This window comes from Clinocottus analis, unplaced genomic scaffold (assembly GCF_023055335.1).
Source record: "Clinocottus analis isolate CAN_PGR_092001 unplaced genomic scaffold, fCliAna1.0.p SCAF_10, whole genome shotgun sequence".
NCBI classification, from domain to species: Eukaryota; Metazoa; Chordata; class Actinopteri; order Perciformes; family Cottidae; genus Clinocottus; species Clinocottus analis.
In genome coordinates, this window is record NW_027175821.1 from 18,415,581 (window position 1) to 18,433,770 (window position 18,190).

Consider the following 18,190-nt stretch of genomic DNA (forward strand, 5'->3'; position numbering starts at 1 on the left):
TCTCAACTAATTCTGAAATAATCCGCCCCATTAATGTGTGATATTTATTTTGTAGTTACGCATGATGATTAGTTACCGATGTAAAACCGCATATAATATTTTATATGCAGTGTGAATGTTGAATCACAATGTGTGTTTTGGTACCATGCAAAGTCAAATAATAGAGATTACTGCGGCTACAGATTATTGCTAATTTTGCGAGTTTTGCCCCGTCGCACAAATTAATAATGCAATACACAGTGCAAGCCCATTGCAGCAAAACAGACGTATTCAACTGCTCTCTTCTGACTGAACGCATGCACATGTAATGAAACCACTTGATGTGAACTGTAGGAAAATAAATCCCCCCGAAAGTCCAGTGAACAATTTAAAAACATCACTAAAACTCTGCGATACAGAGTTCTGCGAAACTCTGAGCTGTGATTTTAAGCTAATGTAAAACATAACCGCATCCATTCATCTGTATTTATCCGAGGAAAGATGCACTTGCTCGCTTCTTCCCGGTAACCCCTGTTTCACATTCATACGGTTTCACACGTTCACACCTGGGAGCTGCCCAACACAATCACAGTTTGACTCCTGGCTGCAGAGCCGCTCCGCTGGAGACGCCGGGGGTCAAGATGCTCTCAGTGGCAGCTGCTGGGGGAGTGATACACCATCTCAAACTAGCTTTTCACACCTTAGACTCATTTGAGACAGAGAGATATTGCCGGGAGACGCATCATAACTCAAGTAGTGGACCTCAAAGCAAAAGTATTCAAAATTGTAGCGATGTGATGAATTAAAAACAGACTATATTGTATGATTTTTTTTTCATATTTAGTGCATTTTTTGCCATTTAATTGAACTAAACCACATTAAATACACAACATGTTACACTCTTTACAACTCTTTGAAGGGCCAGGGAGGCAGACCTTGAGGTGAAGGTGCTCCAATTGAACAAATCAAATAAAAAAAACTATGTGCAAATCAATATTATATCTGTGCATGCACTCTTATACTTGTGTGTACGATGCATGCAGATTCATGTCCCTGCCAAAGTTATCAGTGTCTCTCTAAAAAATCCCCTCTTGGTCTCAGACCCGTGACAAACAGCCTTTTTGATTGAAACAATTGTCATGAATATCTTCACCAGGTTTCTCTGTTCCTTAACAAGGCCTTTGCCCTTCATGAAGCTTTGATGTGCGTCTGGCCTTTAGCGTCCTGCGTGGTAATGCTATTAGGGCTCTCTTTACCCTTTACAGATCTTCTCCTAATGTTAATACCAACACAGGTAGAAATGTGCCCTCTGAGACACACGGAGAGAGGAAAGAGTGGGAAACCAGAAGCCTTTGGCATTTTAACATGCCATATAATCAGTTGGGAATATTACATAAATCCAATTATTGTCAAAGTATTTCCTTGAAATGTCAAGACTGGGAGTTGATTGGTGGAGCAGGGCTCTCTGTGTTGTTCTTCATCATTTGGTTCTCATGGAAAATGTCTTTGATTGTTTTCTTTCTTTCTAACCCCTGCACTCTTTTATTGTTCCCTTTGTTCTTCATTTCTTTCCCGTTGAAGCTGACTATGCCGACAAATGAACACTTATTAACGTAACAACTTTACTAATTAAGCCAATCAGAAATGAAACCACTACCAAAGCCAATATTGTATTTGTTCTCCGAGGATAAAGTATAATGTCTCAACTACAGCAAATCATGCGTGCCTTTTATTGGCAGACGTGCTTTTTTATTGCATGTTGCATGGAAAGGTTTCACATTTTGATTACTGCAGCTCTGTGTTGCTTTCAGCTCTTCTGGCCAGCACATTTACTAGATATAATACATAGTTATGTAATATCTGTTTTATCAGTGGCTGATGGAGCCCAGACTGCAGATAAAAGAAAACCAGTTTTGGATTTTGTTTTGGCAAGTAATATGACTGCAGTAGAGGTTCATGTTGTTCTCCGTCTGCTGGATGTGTAACCAGGCAACTGGATGCTAAAACCTTAGCCACAACAAAAGCAGCTTTAAATGTAGATTTCTGAAACCAGCAGACAGATGTGGCGAGGTAACCAGTAACTATCCTCCATGTGAGAGAAGAGCGAGTGACTGAGATGAGTGTCGGTGTGAGAAAAGGCCTGTGAGGCAGCAGAGAGAGATCTGAAAAGTCCGATTGAGAGTAAAACCAAAGGAATCAACGAATAGGAAAAGTTTTAACAGGTGCCAGGGAGCAGAAAGGACAGAGGATACAATGCCAGTTAAATAAGTGTTTCAATATGTGCGTGCGAGGGGGGGTGTCGTGTGTGTTTTTGAGTGCGTGTGATCTATCAGAAGGAGTTAACCGGACTGAGATAAGGAGGGTGGGAAGAGGGGAGAGCGAGATCAAGGGCCAGAGAGGAGGGAGGAGGGTGAAATACATCTCAAGAACTGGGGAGAAAGAGAGTAAAAGGAGGGGAGGAAGATGAATAGAGAGAGAGAGGAGGGTTTGATAATTATTTTAGAGTTGCCATGTGTTTTCTGTACTGCCATCAAAATAAAAAAAAAATATAAAGTAAAAACTTTATCTCAGCATGTTTCTTTCTCCTCTCCGCGTGGGTTGGTTTTGTTTTTGAGGCTCTTTTTTGAGATGCTGCCTGATTGGGCTTCTGGTGTTCAGGAATGAAACATCCCCAACAAGAAAGACAGACACGACGTGAATCTAAGGGCTCAAAAGAGCCGACTGCCTCTGAGCTTCAGAGCAGAGGAAGACACAGTGTGAAGCAGTCATAGTTCAAACTTTGAACAGCCATGTTAAAGTTTAATTTCTGCTATAAAATGAGGCATTAACTAGTGTCTCTTGTTGGACCGCTAAATATAGAAATGCCGTGGCTCCAGTGGTGTAAGAACCGGCACAGGATGGAAGAAAACGCACTCGAACACAGAATAAATTGTCTTCTTTTAAGCTTCTTATAGACGGATTTAAGGGGAAGTGAGGTGGAGCAGCTGATTGATCTGGCTGATTGGTTTTATCTCAAGTTGTTGCAGCAGGAGTGTGTGCTCAGAGCCGTCCCGGTCACCATCTTATGATGCATGTTGTGTGTGTAGCTGTGTGTGTCCGCCAGGCTTCGAGGGCCAACGTTGTGAGATAAACCCCGACGACTGTGAAGACAACGACTGTGAGAACAACGCCACCTGCATCGACGGAGTCAACAACTACACCTGCGTCTGTCCACCCAACTACACAGGTACACACACACACACACACACACACACACATACACTCAAGCACACACATTTATTTCTATTCTCAGATGCTCAAGAAATCATCAGTCAGTGCCCCCCAACCCCTGAGAGGCTGGGAGGGCACCCAAGTTCCTCCATTACTGCACACACACACAAACACACACACACACACACACACACACACAAACATACACACATCCCAAAGCATATTTCTCACTTTACTGGACGGTAAGTTAGTAATGGACAGCGTGTCCACAGTGACCTGAAACTGCTCCTACAGGAGGTTTAAGAGCAATCACACAGGAAAGAGAGAGAGGAGGGAGGAGAGGGAGGGAGGGGGGGATGGCGAAGAGGGACTATGTGCTTGAAGGAAAGGGTAAAATAAACATAGCAAGGGAAAGGGGTAGAATAATTGCTGAGAGAGAGAGAGAGAGAGAGAGAGAGAGAGAGAGAGAGAGAGAGAGAGAGAGAGAGAGAGAACTGTGTTGGTGAAGCAAGTTGAACTGCTGACTGGGAAGTTAAGTTTTTATATCTGTGACAGTGTCCTCTAAAACACACACACACACACACACACACACACACACACACACACACACACACACAGCTGGTCCCCTTTGACACTGGATCTCAGTCAATATACACACACAGTCACCCGCACATGCACTATGTCATTATCGTTGTTGGCATAGAGCAGCCTCTCACACTGCCAGCCACCTTACCACATACAGCTGTTACACACACACACACACACACACACACACACACACACACACACACACACACACAGCTGGTTCCTTTGGCTCTGGACCTCCACTCAGCTCAGTGAACCGAGGCGTAATCATCAGGTGTCACATTAGGAGGACAGTCCTTCGCTCGCCGCTCAGCTTTCTCCAAACTCAGCAACCAGGACTGTCACGTCAGATTTGCACCAATGGGGGAAAAAAAGAACAAGATTTAAGGTCACAAGACCTTTTAAACGGCTGATACAAAGTTTCTACAAGCAAGGAGGTTCAGTTCAAAAAAGAAAAAGCCACGGTTTAGAAAAAATGGACATGAGAATGAATGTGCTGCATTCTGTCGGAGATTATGAGGTTTGATATTTCCTGAAGTTGGAAATGTTCAGGAGTTCACCGAGAGCCCGAGGGCTCTATGCAGACGATGCAAAACACATTTTTAGGAAAGTACTTTAGCGTTTGAAATTATTGAAACGGAGCAAAATGCTTGTAAAGGGGAGCAGAATGACTTAATGATGATGGGGATGCACGAAAGAAAAATTAGTCAATAAACTCATCAAGAATCATCCTCTTGACCATTAATATCCATATTATAATAAATCCCCTGCCCAGACGTTTCGTTCAGGGCCAAATCGCCCCTCCGTTTCAAATATGATTCAGTTTTCAATGCTGGCGGCTCACTAGCACCCAAATAAAGGACAACAATATCATTTAAAGATGTGAGGATCAATACTCCAGCAACATGTTGTGTTTCTTACCCCCTGCATTGTTAATATGCTCATAACATTGTGACAAAACTAACTTCGCTTAGCACTTAAAGATAATTGAATCAGCCATAATTTTCAAATGTGATAAAGTTGTGTGAAGGAAAAGAAAGACTGGTACTCTTCTGTGTTTATTCACAGCATAAGCTGCACAGATCTTACAACACACAAAGTAGGAAAAACCCAAAAGCCAGTGGCTAAAATGTTCACCGCCATCAGGCAGCACCTCATCGACGGTCTCATGTGTGCATGATCATCATACTAACCTGCCACAGTTAATTCCACGTTGATAAATGAATGTTGGCATCTTCACCTGAGTCTCCAACACGTGGAACAGCCCGCTCACGAGGCACAGAGACTACATTCAAAAGGACTGTTTTTTTGTCATCATTTGCTGTAGCGTAAAGAATTTCAGATGTCTTTCCAAGCAGACGCAGGAGTGTCCTGTTGCTCAGGACAACGCGCGTCTACAAGTGACCTGAGGAAAGAGTGGTGGAGACAGACAGGGCGGGAGCGAGGCGGCGAGATTAGATTAAAGCAGACAGAGAGCGATGGAAACGTGCTTGACCTTTCTCAGTCCCCTCTTCCTTCATATGAGCAATTTCAGCTCCTGCTTTTTGCACACACTGTTAACTCCGCCCAGCCTTTGAGCGCGCGCGTGCGTGTGTGTGCGTGTGTGTGTGTGTGTGTGCATGCGAGTACACACACTGCTGCTGCTACACAGCCGATTAACCCCCCTCTCCATCAGCTCTGAGAAAATGCTGATAATGCTATTCCCTGTGTCTGTATATATGAAGACTTCCACTGCACATTATCTAACGGCCTCGAACAAGATAGACACATACATAAATAATCTTTTTCCCACCCTTTGTTTTTCTTTATTTTCCACTGTCGTTTGAAGCTGACAGTGGGAACATGTGAAGAGGGTGGACCGGCCCTCTCCTCCCGTCTCTTTTCTTCCCCCATGTTAAGTCTTTCTCTCGCTCTTCTCCCTCTACTCTCATAAACATTTACCTTTTTCTCTCTGTCACCAGGTGACCTGTGTGACGAGGTGGTTGAACCTTGTCTCTATGGTTTCGACCCCTGTCAGCACGAGTCAAAGTGTGTTCACATCGGCCGCACTTACAGGTGAGTGACGGCGTCGCGGGAGGTCAGAGGTCACGTCACTTAAAGTGACAGCAAAGTGACGGGAGCAGCCGGGTCAAAGTGTTAAAAGCTGACTTTTCTGGGAAACGAGGGGAAACTGAGCGGTCATCGCTGCCTTGATTGGACCAACACACAACCAGACAGACACACATAAAAAGACACACGACACAACACTCATTTAATCTGTAGTTTATTGGAGGGTTCGTTAAATAACTCCTGACACAAATGCATCCATCCTCTCGCCAATATTTCTGCCCTTACTACTTATGTTCTGCTGTAAACACTGTGGCCTCAAGCTTTGTGGATGCTTCACCTTTAGAGGTTTCTGTAATCGTTCAGCCTAACACAGCTTTTCATAAACCACAGCAATAGACTCTTAAATGTTTTGTAATCAAACTTAAAATATCTTGGAAAGTTGATATATTTGCTGAGGTCACGTCGATATGTTTCTTGGGCCATGAAGTACACTTTAACTACAACGTACACACGTGCACTGCAGCCCACTCACATATACTTTATACAACACTTCTGTCTTTACACATTTGATCCTTTAAACCTTTACCAAATGCTCTAATCCAGTGAAATCTAGATTTCTTTTTTCAACTCAAGCAGCTTCTAGAGCCAGAGAAGAGTTGTATTAACTGTTTAACTTCTTATCTAATTCATTTAATCATTCCCATGTTTAAAATTGAGCTAGAGCCTTTCTGAAAAACACACCGTGAATAGAACTGTACTGTACTCTTTGTACACACACGCACACACACACACACACAGTAATCCCATCCGTATTTCTATGTCACTTTAGGTGCGAGTGTTTACCGGGCTATGTGGGCCAACACTGTGAGCAGGACTATAATGACTGCCTGGAGAATAAGTGTCAACACGGAGCCGAGTGTGTGGACGCCATCAACGGCTATACCTGCGTCTGCAAAGAGGGTTTCAGGTGAGAGTCCTGGAAACGCACCATGAATGCGGCAAATGGCTAGAAGAGACACACACACAGTCACACACTGCAGGGCCAGACCGGGAGGAGACACAGATGGAGCTCCATAATCAGACACTTGACTGTTTTGACCGAATGCGTGTGCGTGTGTGTGTGCGTGTGTGTGTGGGTGTGTGTGCGTGTGTGTGCGTGTGTGCGTGTGTGTGTGTGTGTGTGTGTGTGTGTGTGTGTGTGTGTGTGTATGCAACAGATGCAGCTCCATGTGGATAATTATAGCAGAGAGAAACAAATTCATCACAAGGGACAGAGAGAGAGAGAGAGAGAGAGAGAGAGAGAGAGAGAGAGAGAGAGAGAGAGAGAGAGAGAGAGAGAAAGAGAGAGAGAGAGAGGGAGGGATTGAGACGGAGAGAGAGGAAGATAGAGAGAGAGAGAGAGGAAGATAGAGGGAGAGAGAGAGGGAGGGAGAGGGATTGAGAGAGAGGGAGAGAGAGAGAGGAAGAGAGAGAGGAAGAGAGAGAGTGTGTTACAGGTATGCATGAAACAAGTAGATAAACCTGACAGACAGCAGCGTGAAGGTAGAAAGAAGAAATTTAAAAAAAGGTTCAGATTTTCAAAGGTGCAACCAGATGCAGTGGAAAACAATTAAACACACAGAATCAGTTTGCCGTGTCTTGCTGATTGGAGGCGTCCTCTTCCTCCAGGACGATTACCGTTCCAGTTTCACCGATGTGATCTCCAAATGTGATTCAAATTCGCAGAGAAGAACTAAACAAGTTTCATCATGGGATGCGGACACAGCAAACCACTTCATTAAAGCTCCATGAATAAGTCATCTTGTGTGTCGCCCCCTCCTCTCTCAGCGGGCTGTTCTGTGAGAACCCTCCACCAATGATCTTGCTGCAGACCAGCCCCTGCGACCAATCAGACTGCCAGAACGGCGCCCAGTGCCTGGTCGTTGCCGGGGAGCCCGTCTGCCGCTGCATGCCCGGTTTCTACGGCAACAAATGCGACAAGATGGCCACCGTTCACTTCCTGGGTCGGGATGGATACGTGGAGCTGCCGAGCGCCAAGCTCCGGCCCACAGCGCACATTTCATTACAGGTAACGTCACGACCTTTGACCTCCGCTCACAGAGTTTTGGTTCGTTCATGGAAAATGTCTCGTTTTAAAATAAAACTAAACATTTATTGTGATGTGTTCCGCTTTACTTAAACATAAAACAACCTATATTTTAAAGTATGTCAGTGTTCAGAAGTACAAAAGCCGTATTCTGCTGCACTACATGGAAAACATTTATGGGCAGCTTAAAATAGAGCCGCAGTAGAGCCGCTCAAATCAAACATATAGAGTTGCAGGACTTAGTGCCGACGTAGCAAAGCAAACATCTGCTACACCCTCTGTTTCCATGCACACACACACACACTTATTCACACAGACCATACATTTTGGACACCTGAGGCACATACAGTATCCAAATAGAGAAATATTTTGGAAATACTCCTTTTTGGAAATGAGAGTGTAAGTGAACGAAAGAGAAACAAGAAAAAGAGGGCAGTCTAATTGATATTTACCACCTGTTTGGATCTGAGCGAGTGTGTGTGTGTGTGTGTGTGTGTGTGTGTGTGTGTGTGTGTGTGCTTCTGCGTTCCTGCCAGCAGCTTTCAATGTCACTGCCAAGGTGGTTAAAACTCTACCAAGAGGCCCTGACAGAGGCAGGAGAGAGAAATGAAAAAAGAAAGAATGAAAGGGCCTCGGCACTTCATAAATCACTGGATGGTTGTTGTTTTTTCTTCGACATTTTTTTCTCTTTTCTTTCCGTCTGCATACCATTTTTCTCCTCGCCCACTTTTCTATATCTGACTTTCTTCTTCGTCTCTCTCCGTTTCTCCCTCCTGCTCTCTCTTTGCCCGGCCTCCATCTCGCCTTCTCTGCAGCAGCTTGTTAGCAGGTGTTGACTTGGCTATGCTCCATTGAAGCCAGAGTGTTAAGTGCTTGGCCCCATGGCCCCATTTCCACTTGCTAGTTAGTTAGTGCTTAGCAGCGCATGCGAGCAAGTGTGACATGTCAAGTGAGCCTGCGTGCGTGTGTGTGTGTCTGTGTGGTGTGTGTGTAGGGGGGAGGGGAGTGACATCGTTCAGAGACGTGTGTGGCGGCATTTACATTTTCTCCTGATTTAGCGGTTTGGCGGTGTGACATACCACCTTGAATTTCATTGAAACCATCAGAAAATGCTGGTGACATGTTTGTTTTTTGCCGGGTCTGAGAAGCTGTGGAGATTTCACAAGACCGAGACCGCCAACAGAGAAGTGGAACACAGTCGTACCCAAAACGTTGACAATGTTATAAAGGCCCAAAAATAAAAAAGTTATCAAAATCAGTCAGTTCCCTTATAGCATCACAAAGTACACCAGCAACGTGAGAGGGAAGGTGATGAATGGTTTGCAGCAGCTGAGAACATAACATAATTCCTTTTAATTAGTGCATTTGTGTGCAATTATGTCCTTAATAGCTACATTTATATGACTTAGTTTTACTTGGATGATATAATGCTGAGCTCAGGCTGCAGTGCTGCCGAGCAGCACCTGAGGCTTAACTCTTGCTTTTGCTTTTACTAGATGTGGATTTGTGTTGGGTTTCGTCTTTAAAAGGTTTGCTGTGGTAATTGTTTGCCAAATGAATAAATTAAACATTTATAGTGTAATTCAGCTCTGCCAGATCTCTTTCCATAAATCAGACCAATCGGTTGAAACACAAACAAAGCTCATCCGTCTTTCCAAGTATGGTTTGTTCTTTTAAGGTGACCTACGGTCGGGGTCACACACACCTTTAGCTGAACACACATTTCGTGTACGGGAAATGTGTTTACTCAACCCAACTTTCATGACACACAGTGTCATTGTCAACTTTCTAATTTCAAGTAACTATTTGTTATAAAACCAGATGTGTTCAACTTAACAAGTTACATATTATGTTTCTCTTATGATTCCAGATGTAAGGTGTCCAAACTATGTTATATGATGATTTCCTCCAACATGCCTTGCCAATCCTAATTGTGTTTGTCGATCTTGTGACCAACATTCAATGATTTCTGGCTGCTGTGTTGCCATAGTTATGTTTTCAACGTGGGTCCAAACAGTTTCAATGGAGGCTCACTGAATGGAAGTGAAAGAAGATGACAATAGTTGTGACATTGCTTATCAAAAGAAAACCACATTGAATCCTGTGTGTGATTTAGTTCAGAAGTGCAGTAGTTGTGTGGAGTTTGACGGTTTCCCAGCTTTCCTAGAGTGTGAAGCTAATAAATGCCTGAGGCACCGATATGTTTTATTCATTTGGTGTCGTCTGAATTCATGTCAAACAGCAATATCTGGCCATTTTGGCTGAATTGTTGAGTGTCTATGAGATCAAATAACATTATCATGATCCCGTAGGCGTCCGATATTTGAGCGAAACTAAGTATGTAAGCTAAGGGGAGGTTTCTTAAGCTTTGTCCGAGGGGAGGCCTCCGGTCTCAGACTTTGAAAACACCCGATACACAGTACATCACCCATTGTCGTAAAATATTCATCTCGTCCTCCCTCTCTGTCTCTCCAGGTGGCTACAGATAAAGACAACGGTATTCTGCTGTACAAGGAGGACCACGACCCTCTGGCTCTGGAGCTGTACCAGGGACACATAAGACTCATCTACGACATCGCCAACTACCCCCCCACCACCGTGTACAGGTAGGCCTCACACAGCCACAAGCACTCGCTCGCTTTCTTATCGTCTCCATCGAAGAATGAGTTGCTTTTCACAAATCATGTATAATGTTAAAAGGTTGTGTTTAAACATGGTTCAGGTTTGAAAATCCCACACAATCACTTTTGTTAACTCATTTATCTGCACACTTGTATTCCTTTTCTCTCAATTAAACATGTACATTCATTTCGAGTGCTTTATTTAAGCTTTTTTAATTAAATGAAAGCCGTGTTTTGCAATGTATTCAGATATTACAGGGGTTCAAGGTTAGGCACTTAGGAAATGAAAAAGTACATACACACATTCACAGGAAATTGTGTAGAAAACACTATATAACTTAACAAATACAGCTCGGGTTCAACGTGGGTTAAAGATTCATAGTAATTCTCTTGCAAACATTGAATTCACCTTTCTGTATACGCTGAATGAAGCGACTAAACTTTATAACATTTACGAAATCAAAGTGTTACAGAGGTCCAAGGTAGTGCAAGAAGACTTGTGAATACAAAAAGTACACACGCACACACACACACACACACACACACACACACACACACACACACACACACACACACACACACACACACACACACGCACATTCAGCACCAACTAAGGTTTCAAGGATCTTAGGTTTTTATTTACAGTACTTTAAGCACTTTTCAGTAGGTGCTGATCTGGCCATGAGCACACAAATCCATCAGCATATTATTTCTTACACACACACTCTCACACACACACACGCACACACACACACACACACACACACACACGGTAGCAGATACATCTATGAGCACTTCCCTCTAGAAAAACATGAACTCAGAAAGATCCTTCACAATCCTGACTAGACATTCACGTCCCTGAGTAAAAAGCCTCCAATTAAAACTTCAAACACTGGAAACAAAAGCTCATTCAGTCTGCGTAGCTCCTCGGATATTATATGATCGACCATGTTCACAGGGTGGAGACACACAGAGGTGAGCTAAAGAAACACTGGTGGTAATCCAGGAAAAGACAGTGATAATGTTTTCAGTCCTTTCTTGTATCAGAAAGCATTTAGTGTTTTGATGAAACATATGCAGATGTATTACAGCATGTGGCAATGCATACAAACACAAAAAAGACCAAAAATAAACCTTCAATGCGAAGACTATACAACATGTGCAAAACATTACCCAATATGTTCCCGTGTTATTGAGTCAAAGTGACTAATGGTTGCAGTGATTTTTGAAATTGGTCCAGCGCGGAGGGATAACGCTGCAATGTAATGCTCGGGGCAAAGCCTCCCCGTCACTGTGCGTCCACTTGAAGCGCTTGTTTTGGTGACTGGCAGGCTCCGATTGTTACTATGAGTGTCTGACAACATCATGGAAAAGAACCCTACGCAGAAAATAAAAGTGTTTTCTTGACATTTCACTGTTTGTTATCGTGTCGTGTGAGAAAGGAGAGCCGGTCTGAATGTTTTGCTGATTTCAACAACGTGAATGAGATTTCTTGGACGAGACTTCTCCGAGCGAACAGACAGACGGGATCAAGTGAAAGGTTAAAAAAAAAAAAGAAGGAAGAAGTTGTATTCCTCTGTCGGGACCTTCCATAATGCTGTCAGACACTTAAGGGTCCTTTACGCTCGGGTTTTACGCAGAGACGCACGACACGCATGGACCCCCTTGCGTAGTCAAATCAGCCATTTTGTGTGCGTCGCCCAAAATTTCTGACTATCCGTCGAAGCTAAGCGAGCCGTTCGCAGCCCGCAAGGCTGTGATTGGTCCGCTAACCACGTCCTTTCTGGGTCTCGCATTTCCGGTTTCATAGCATAATACCGCCATTTTTAAAAGCCGTAGCAGAAACACGAACAATGGATCCCGTTGAAGAACGTTTGGCTGAAGATCCACAAATATGAGCATTTATAAAACCCGTCTGACGGAGTATCAGGACACGCAGATGGAGGTGAATTCCTGGAGGGAGATATCGGTGAACGTCGGCGTGCAGGTCCACTCTAAACGGTCGTTGCGCCACCTGCTGGTCTGGAGTATGGAAAACACAGGAACTATAAACCAAAACGAGTCCGTCGATGCGACTGCGTTGCCAGCTACTTGTAGTTGCAAGAGTGTATATCGCCCTTAACAATATCAGACAGAAAAACATGGGAAAACAGTGCTGAGGTTGAAAAATAATGAAGGTGCTGCTGGAACCTTTTCTGGCATCCACAGTTATGAACGATCAAATGACATCATTGTCTTCCTAAAACAAGAAGGAACGCAGAGTTTTGAGGGACACAAGTTGGACTGAAGCGTAAGACATTGGATGCAGTGACAGACACTAATTACAGATGTGAGGCTGAGGGGTCGTTCACCTTTAGAAGACTACTGTGTAATAATTCAAGACAACAACACAAATGCAACCTGCAGCCTTTTGTCATCGCATAGAATGCAATTATTATCTTATTGTCAGGGTTTACATTCAAACACACCTCACAAACTACTATGAACGTGTGGTTTTCTGGTGAAAGGTGGCAATAATAATAGGCTTAGTTGACATAATAATACACATTCACAGCATACTGTGTACGCGCCACGCCTTATGGACTCTGTCCTCGCCATTTTACAGGAGCACGCCACGCTGACTGAAGGGTGGATCGACGGAGGTCAAAAGGAGGAGGGAGGGTTTGACAGAGATAAAGGAAAGATAAAAGAGAGATAGAAAAGAAGGCCCAGAGAGAGAGAGAGCGAGAGAGAGAGAGGCGGTGTCCATCTTTTGGTGCTGATTGGCTCTTATTGATTCTGTCTGCGTCTCTGTCTTTACTGTCTGTGGCACGAGGAACGAGGGAGAGAGATGTGAGAGGGATGTATGCTACGAGATTAAATACCATGTTAGCGTTCAGTTTGCGACGCATCAATGTCTAAACAATATTTCCTTATAGTTTATGACAACTGGCACGATGAGATGTGATGTGAGGTGTGTTAGAAAGATACATGCAGTGGAATATAACATCCTATGGTGTCTCCACATTACTGTAACACTTAATGTCAAAGAGGAGTTTTATTGCGCGCGGCAGGGAGCGGCACCGCTCTGCCAATCCAAATACAGCCGATATTTCTAGAATGTCTCGCAGTGGCAGATAATGAAAGGTGTTAAAGGAAAGGAAAAATAACGTCCAACATTTAGTCCAGCGCGGGAAGGAACTCAAGAAAACTTGAAAAAGACCCAACAATACCACCGGTGTGAGACAGAGGCTACCAATCATCTTGACCAAGGTCTCATTCTTTATGGCAATTATACCAAAGTATGAAAATACATTTTAAAGTACTATGTCAATATTGAAAATGCTTTCTGTACCGGTTTTGAACAATCGCACCAGGCAGAGTAAAATATGCCCACTGCAAATGCAGGCAGAGCGACAGCTGCTAGTGTAAGTGGATGAATTTAAGGAGAGAGAGAAGGAAGATGGAGAGAGCGAGGAGGGGAAATGAGGGAGAGATTTGATGGCTTTCTAATTTATTTAACATTCTTCTTTCTTTGTATTTTGATCAGCGAATTTCTTTCAAGCGTTTGACGTCTGGCTTTGTGGTTTTGGCTCTCGCTCTGTTCCTTTGTCTCTGTAGATAGAGACAAGGTCACATGAGGAGGAGATGCTGGGAGCCTCGCTGCCTCTCTCCATGATATGCAACTCCTTCAGAACAAATTTGACTTTAAGATTAGGACCCTATGTTATATTATAGCTGCAGGAGAAGAAACGTGAAGTCACAATTTACGACTTCAAGGGCAAGCTTGTTACTGCATCAGGCATCTCAATCGTGATTCACTTAAACACACTCTTTCTTTCGGATGTCGAGCTTCAGGATTAGTACTCGCAGGAAAGTGTGTCTATGTTGTAGGTTACGCTGCAGTCAGTAAGTAGCATGTGAAGGCAAAATATATTATTTGGGATTCAGTTTGACAGGCAGATTTATTTGCCATTGACGGTGTCATTTCGCTTCGACAGTGAAGCCGCTGATGTTGTCAAAGGACAACATTATCATTGTTTCAGCTTGCTCATGAGATGTACTGACGCCTCTCCTGTCACAAGTATTCATAGAAACATGTATTTCTTTCCCCACCTGCAGCAGCGTAGTCAGATTTGAAAAGTTACACTCAGTACATGTACATCATGTGTGGAGGTTATTAAGTTGTGTAGCGTTGTGTAGGTGAATGTGAACTCTATATCCTCTCTTCCCTGACCTTTTATAGACGGATGCATACAAACAGCTTAATTGTAAGGACAGCGTGGCGCCGTAGTGAACCCTGTAGGTGAGCGCAGGGTCAGCTGGAGAGCAACCTGGAGCTGATGTCCAGCAGGACGGATGTATGCCAGAGGGTCGTCTGGGCAGCAAGACTTCACTCCGTAAAGACAATTTCTGTTTCTTCACACAAACGGGGGTTTATAATCTGGGTGGATAGATGAGTAGAAACCACCACTTATCCCCAATATGACAGAAACCGGAATATGTGCAAGTGTGCACAATACATGACGCATGGTGGAAAGACGCGAGGAGGACGAGGGGAAGGGATGGTTAGACAGGAAGGAATGAAGGAATGAAATGATGGGGTTAATCTAATTACCTGGCACAGATGGGGAGGAGGGGAGACTGGGTTGAAAAGGTTGAGCAGGAGAGAGAAGGACGTTCGGAGGGACGTCTGGATGCATAGAAAGACAGATTGATCCGTTGAGAGGCAGACATAGATAGAGAGATAGCCAGAGAGAGTGACGGATGGGCTGATGCGGGGCGGAAGGCAGGAGCGAAATAGCAGACAACAGGACAAAGAGATAACTGGGCGGAATAAGTTGCCCGCCAGAGAAGGAAGCAGGAGGGATAAAACGGATGGATAGAAACAGGCCAAATAAAAAAAAAAAGACCATGAGACACAGTTGAATTGGAGGATGGATGAAAGAGGAGTGAGGGATGAGAGGAATGGAGAGAAAGAGGGGGAAGAGCAGAGGGGAAAAGTAAACCACAGAGTGAGTCAGGGAATTATCCTTGTCTGGTGTTGTTAACTTGACACGGGCCACGCCTGAGAGGGAGACAGGCAGGCAGAGTGCAAGGAAAACTGTCAGCAGCAGAGAAAGAAAGGGTGAAAGAGAGACAGGTGAAGACAGAAAGAGAAAGTGTACAGTAGCGAAACAGGGAAGATTGGAAGATGAGAGATAAAGAAAGCCTTAAGACAAACAGAGACAAGCGAGCGCAGAGTAGGAGGAGGCCGAGAAATATGAAGATTGGAAGTGAGAGAAAGATCCTGTGACCCAATCATGTCTGAGCACAATGCTCAGCACTAAGTAAACACTGTCTCCATGTTATGTTTAGGGTTAGCAAGCTGGACGGAGGCGAGGCCCAGCTTTTACCACAAGCCTCCATGTGTTCCTTTGTATGTGCCATCTTTTGATTTCATGAGTCTGAGCATTGCAAATGGCCTATCTTATCCGCGCTAATTTGGGAATGCATTACAGACTGACTGAAACCGCATGGCCGGGCAGACGCAGCAGGACGTCCTGCCACCGACGCCGTCCAGGATGGCGTAACCATTTAACCAACACGGTCTGAGCGCAGCTAATTCTGGCAGGTCCCGAACATGGCTCCGTCCACACGGTACTGAGGGCCAGGTAGCGGCGCCAGTCCCCGGGATGCTTCCGAGCGATCCCCGGGTTGGATATCTAAACCAGGCAGCGAGGGAGAGCGTCACGTTCAAGCCAGTGTTTGACAACGAGCTGGAACGTAGCAGTGGTATCCAGAGCGTGTCCAACTAATCCTGGTAATACGGTTAAGCAGTTAGCCGCCTCAGTTTTGAACGCTAAGAATTAGCTTTGACTTGATATTCAGTTGTGTGTTGGATACCTTTGTGTCGAAGAGAGTCAATTCTATGAAAGAGAGTATTGTAGCAGGACAACGAGGAGGCCTTGTACACACACGTACGTGTTGTTTACGCGAGTGCTTCACACCAAAACACTCACACACACGCAGAAAAGATACACAGAGAGTCACACTTAGAGGCACATCTGACCAGATGACATCTTTAGATAATACAAAGCACAAAAAAAAGTGATAGAAGAATGTATAAAAAGGAGGGAAAGCTCAAACGCCTAAAAGATGCTGGGGGGTGGGAAGCAGAAGGACTGACTGTGAAAACAGAAATGTACATTTTAGGTGATCTTTGGATTTGTAGGAAAAAGACAGAGAGAGAGAAAGTGAGAGAGAGAGAGAGAGAGAGAGAGAGAGAGAGAGAGAGAGAGAGAGAGAGAGAGAGAGAGTGTGACAGACGGAGCGATAGGAGACGGTTTGCACATCCTTCACTGCTCTCATTAGCAACAGATGAGCGTGGTTATGCATGCCCGGTGTTAAATGAACATGTGTGTGGGGGAGAGAGAGCGTGTGTGTGTGTGTGTGTGTGTGTGTGTTTGTTTGTTGTGTATTAATGTGTTGCCCTTTACTAATGATGCACTAATCTCCCATCGGGTCAAAGAGAACACATCTACTGTTATTCATCAGCGAGCAGCGGCGGGAGGGACGGGTACGTGGAAGCAGGGATGGATGTGACAGAAGGGTGGAGGCAGTGGGAGGGAGGACGCACAGAAAGGAGACAGTAAAAGTACTACTACTACAGAAGTGATGGATGAAAAAGAAGAAGAGATAGAGGGAATACTGAGGCTCAGGTACTGTGACGACTGTACAATATATACTTACCAAATGCTTCAATAATACTCACTATTAAACAATCATAATACAAGTGTTGTATTTTTACATTTCGGGCCAGTTGTAAAAAATCTGAAGAAAGGAAAATAAACATAATATTGGACCAGACAAACTTCAGGGTCGCGGTGCTTCCAGTGAGGCATCATGTGCTGAACCAGAGGAGCTGTTGAGATGCCCGTGCTCAAGGGTTCGGGACCTGAGGGCGGGGGGCGTGAATCCTCTACACGACCTCAACGGAGACAACGTGTACAGTGCAGTGGGTTGCGTTCAAGAAGCAAAAATAAACCAGCAAAGATTCAAGAGCTCTCGGTCCAAAGCTACTAAAAGGATAAATGGTGATAGAAGCAGGACAGAGGTGAATAACAGCAGGAAGTTGGGCGATCGGTCTGCATAACGTTGTACAGCTGGACTCGTAGTGCACGATCACACCAACTAATGAACCTGATGTTCTGCCATCTAAAATAAATCTATACGGTTTGTATACGCTTACATCCTGAGACTGTCTCAATCATACAATTTGTACGTACAGTTTTTAGTTAGAAACAGGTCATACAATTGGTTTGATGCCCAGATTTAGTCGTGAAGAGACCTAATCTCCGACCTGAATCTGTCTCTTAAGGCCGCGGTTAAAACAAACAGATCGTCCTTGAACGTTGTAGTTTTAAAACGCTCAGAGGCAATTCAAACCTCCTAACACTGAAACCTTATAGGCCCGAACCAACGAGCGCTCATTCCTGGCGCTCTGAACCCGACGAATGCCCTTCTGAAAAGTAGAAATATCATCTGAACCGACCGGCCTGCTTTCATGAAAGCTGAAAAAAGAAAGCAGGAGAACAGAGAAGGAGCTCCTCGCTCGGCAGCTGCCGTCTCAGAAATGACTAATTGAGGTTACCACGGCAATATGGGACTGGGTTGTCTGTCTGCTGAACATCATTTTAAT

At 44.3% G+C, this 18,190-nt stretch overlaps 1 protein-coding gene across 1 annotated transcript in view; it reads left to right on the top strand.

Moving 5' to 3' along the window:
- The window catches only part of slit3 (slit homolog 3 (Drosophila)), a 232,179-nt gene that overhangs the window by 206,008 nt on the left and 7,981 nt on the right, over window positions 1-18,190 (top strand). The window contains exons 29-33 of the mRNA XM_068594006.1: window positions 3,066-3,205; window positions 5,736-5,829; window positions 6,653-6,790; window positions 7,651-7,891; window positions 10,385-10,515. Coding sequence (XP_068450107.1) covers window positions 3,066-3,205; window positions 5,736-5,829; window positions 6,653-6,790; window positions 7,651-7,891; window positions 10,385-10,515 — 744 coding nt within the window. The remainder of the gene's footprint in view (window positions 1-3,065; window positions 3,206-5,735; window positions 5,830-6,652; window positions 6,791-7,650; window positions 7,892-10,384; window positions 10,516-18,190) is intronic.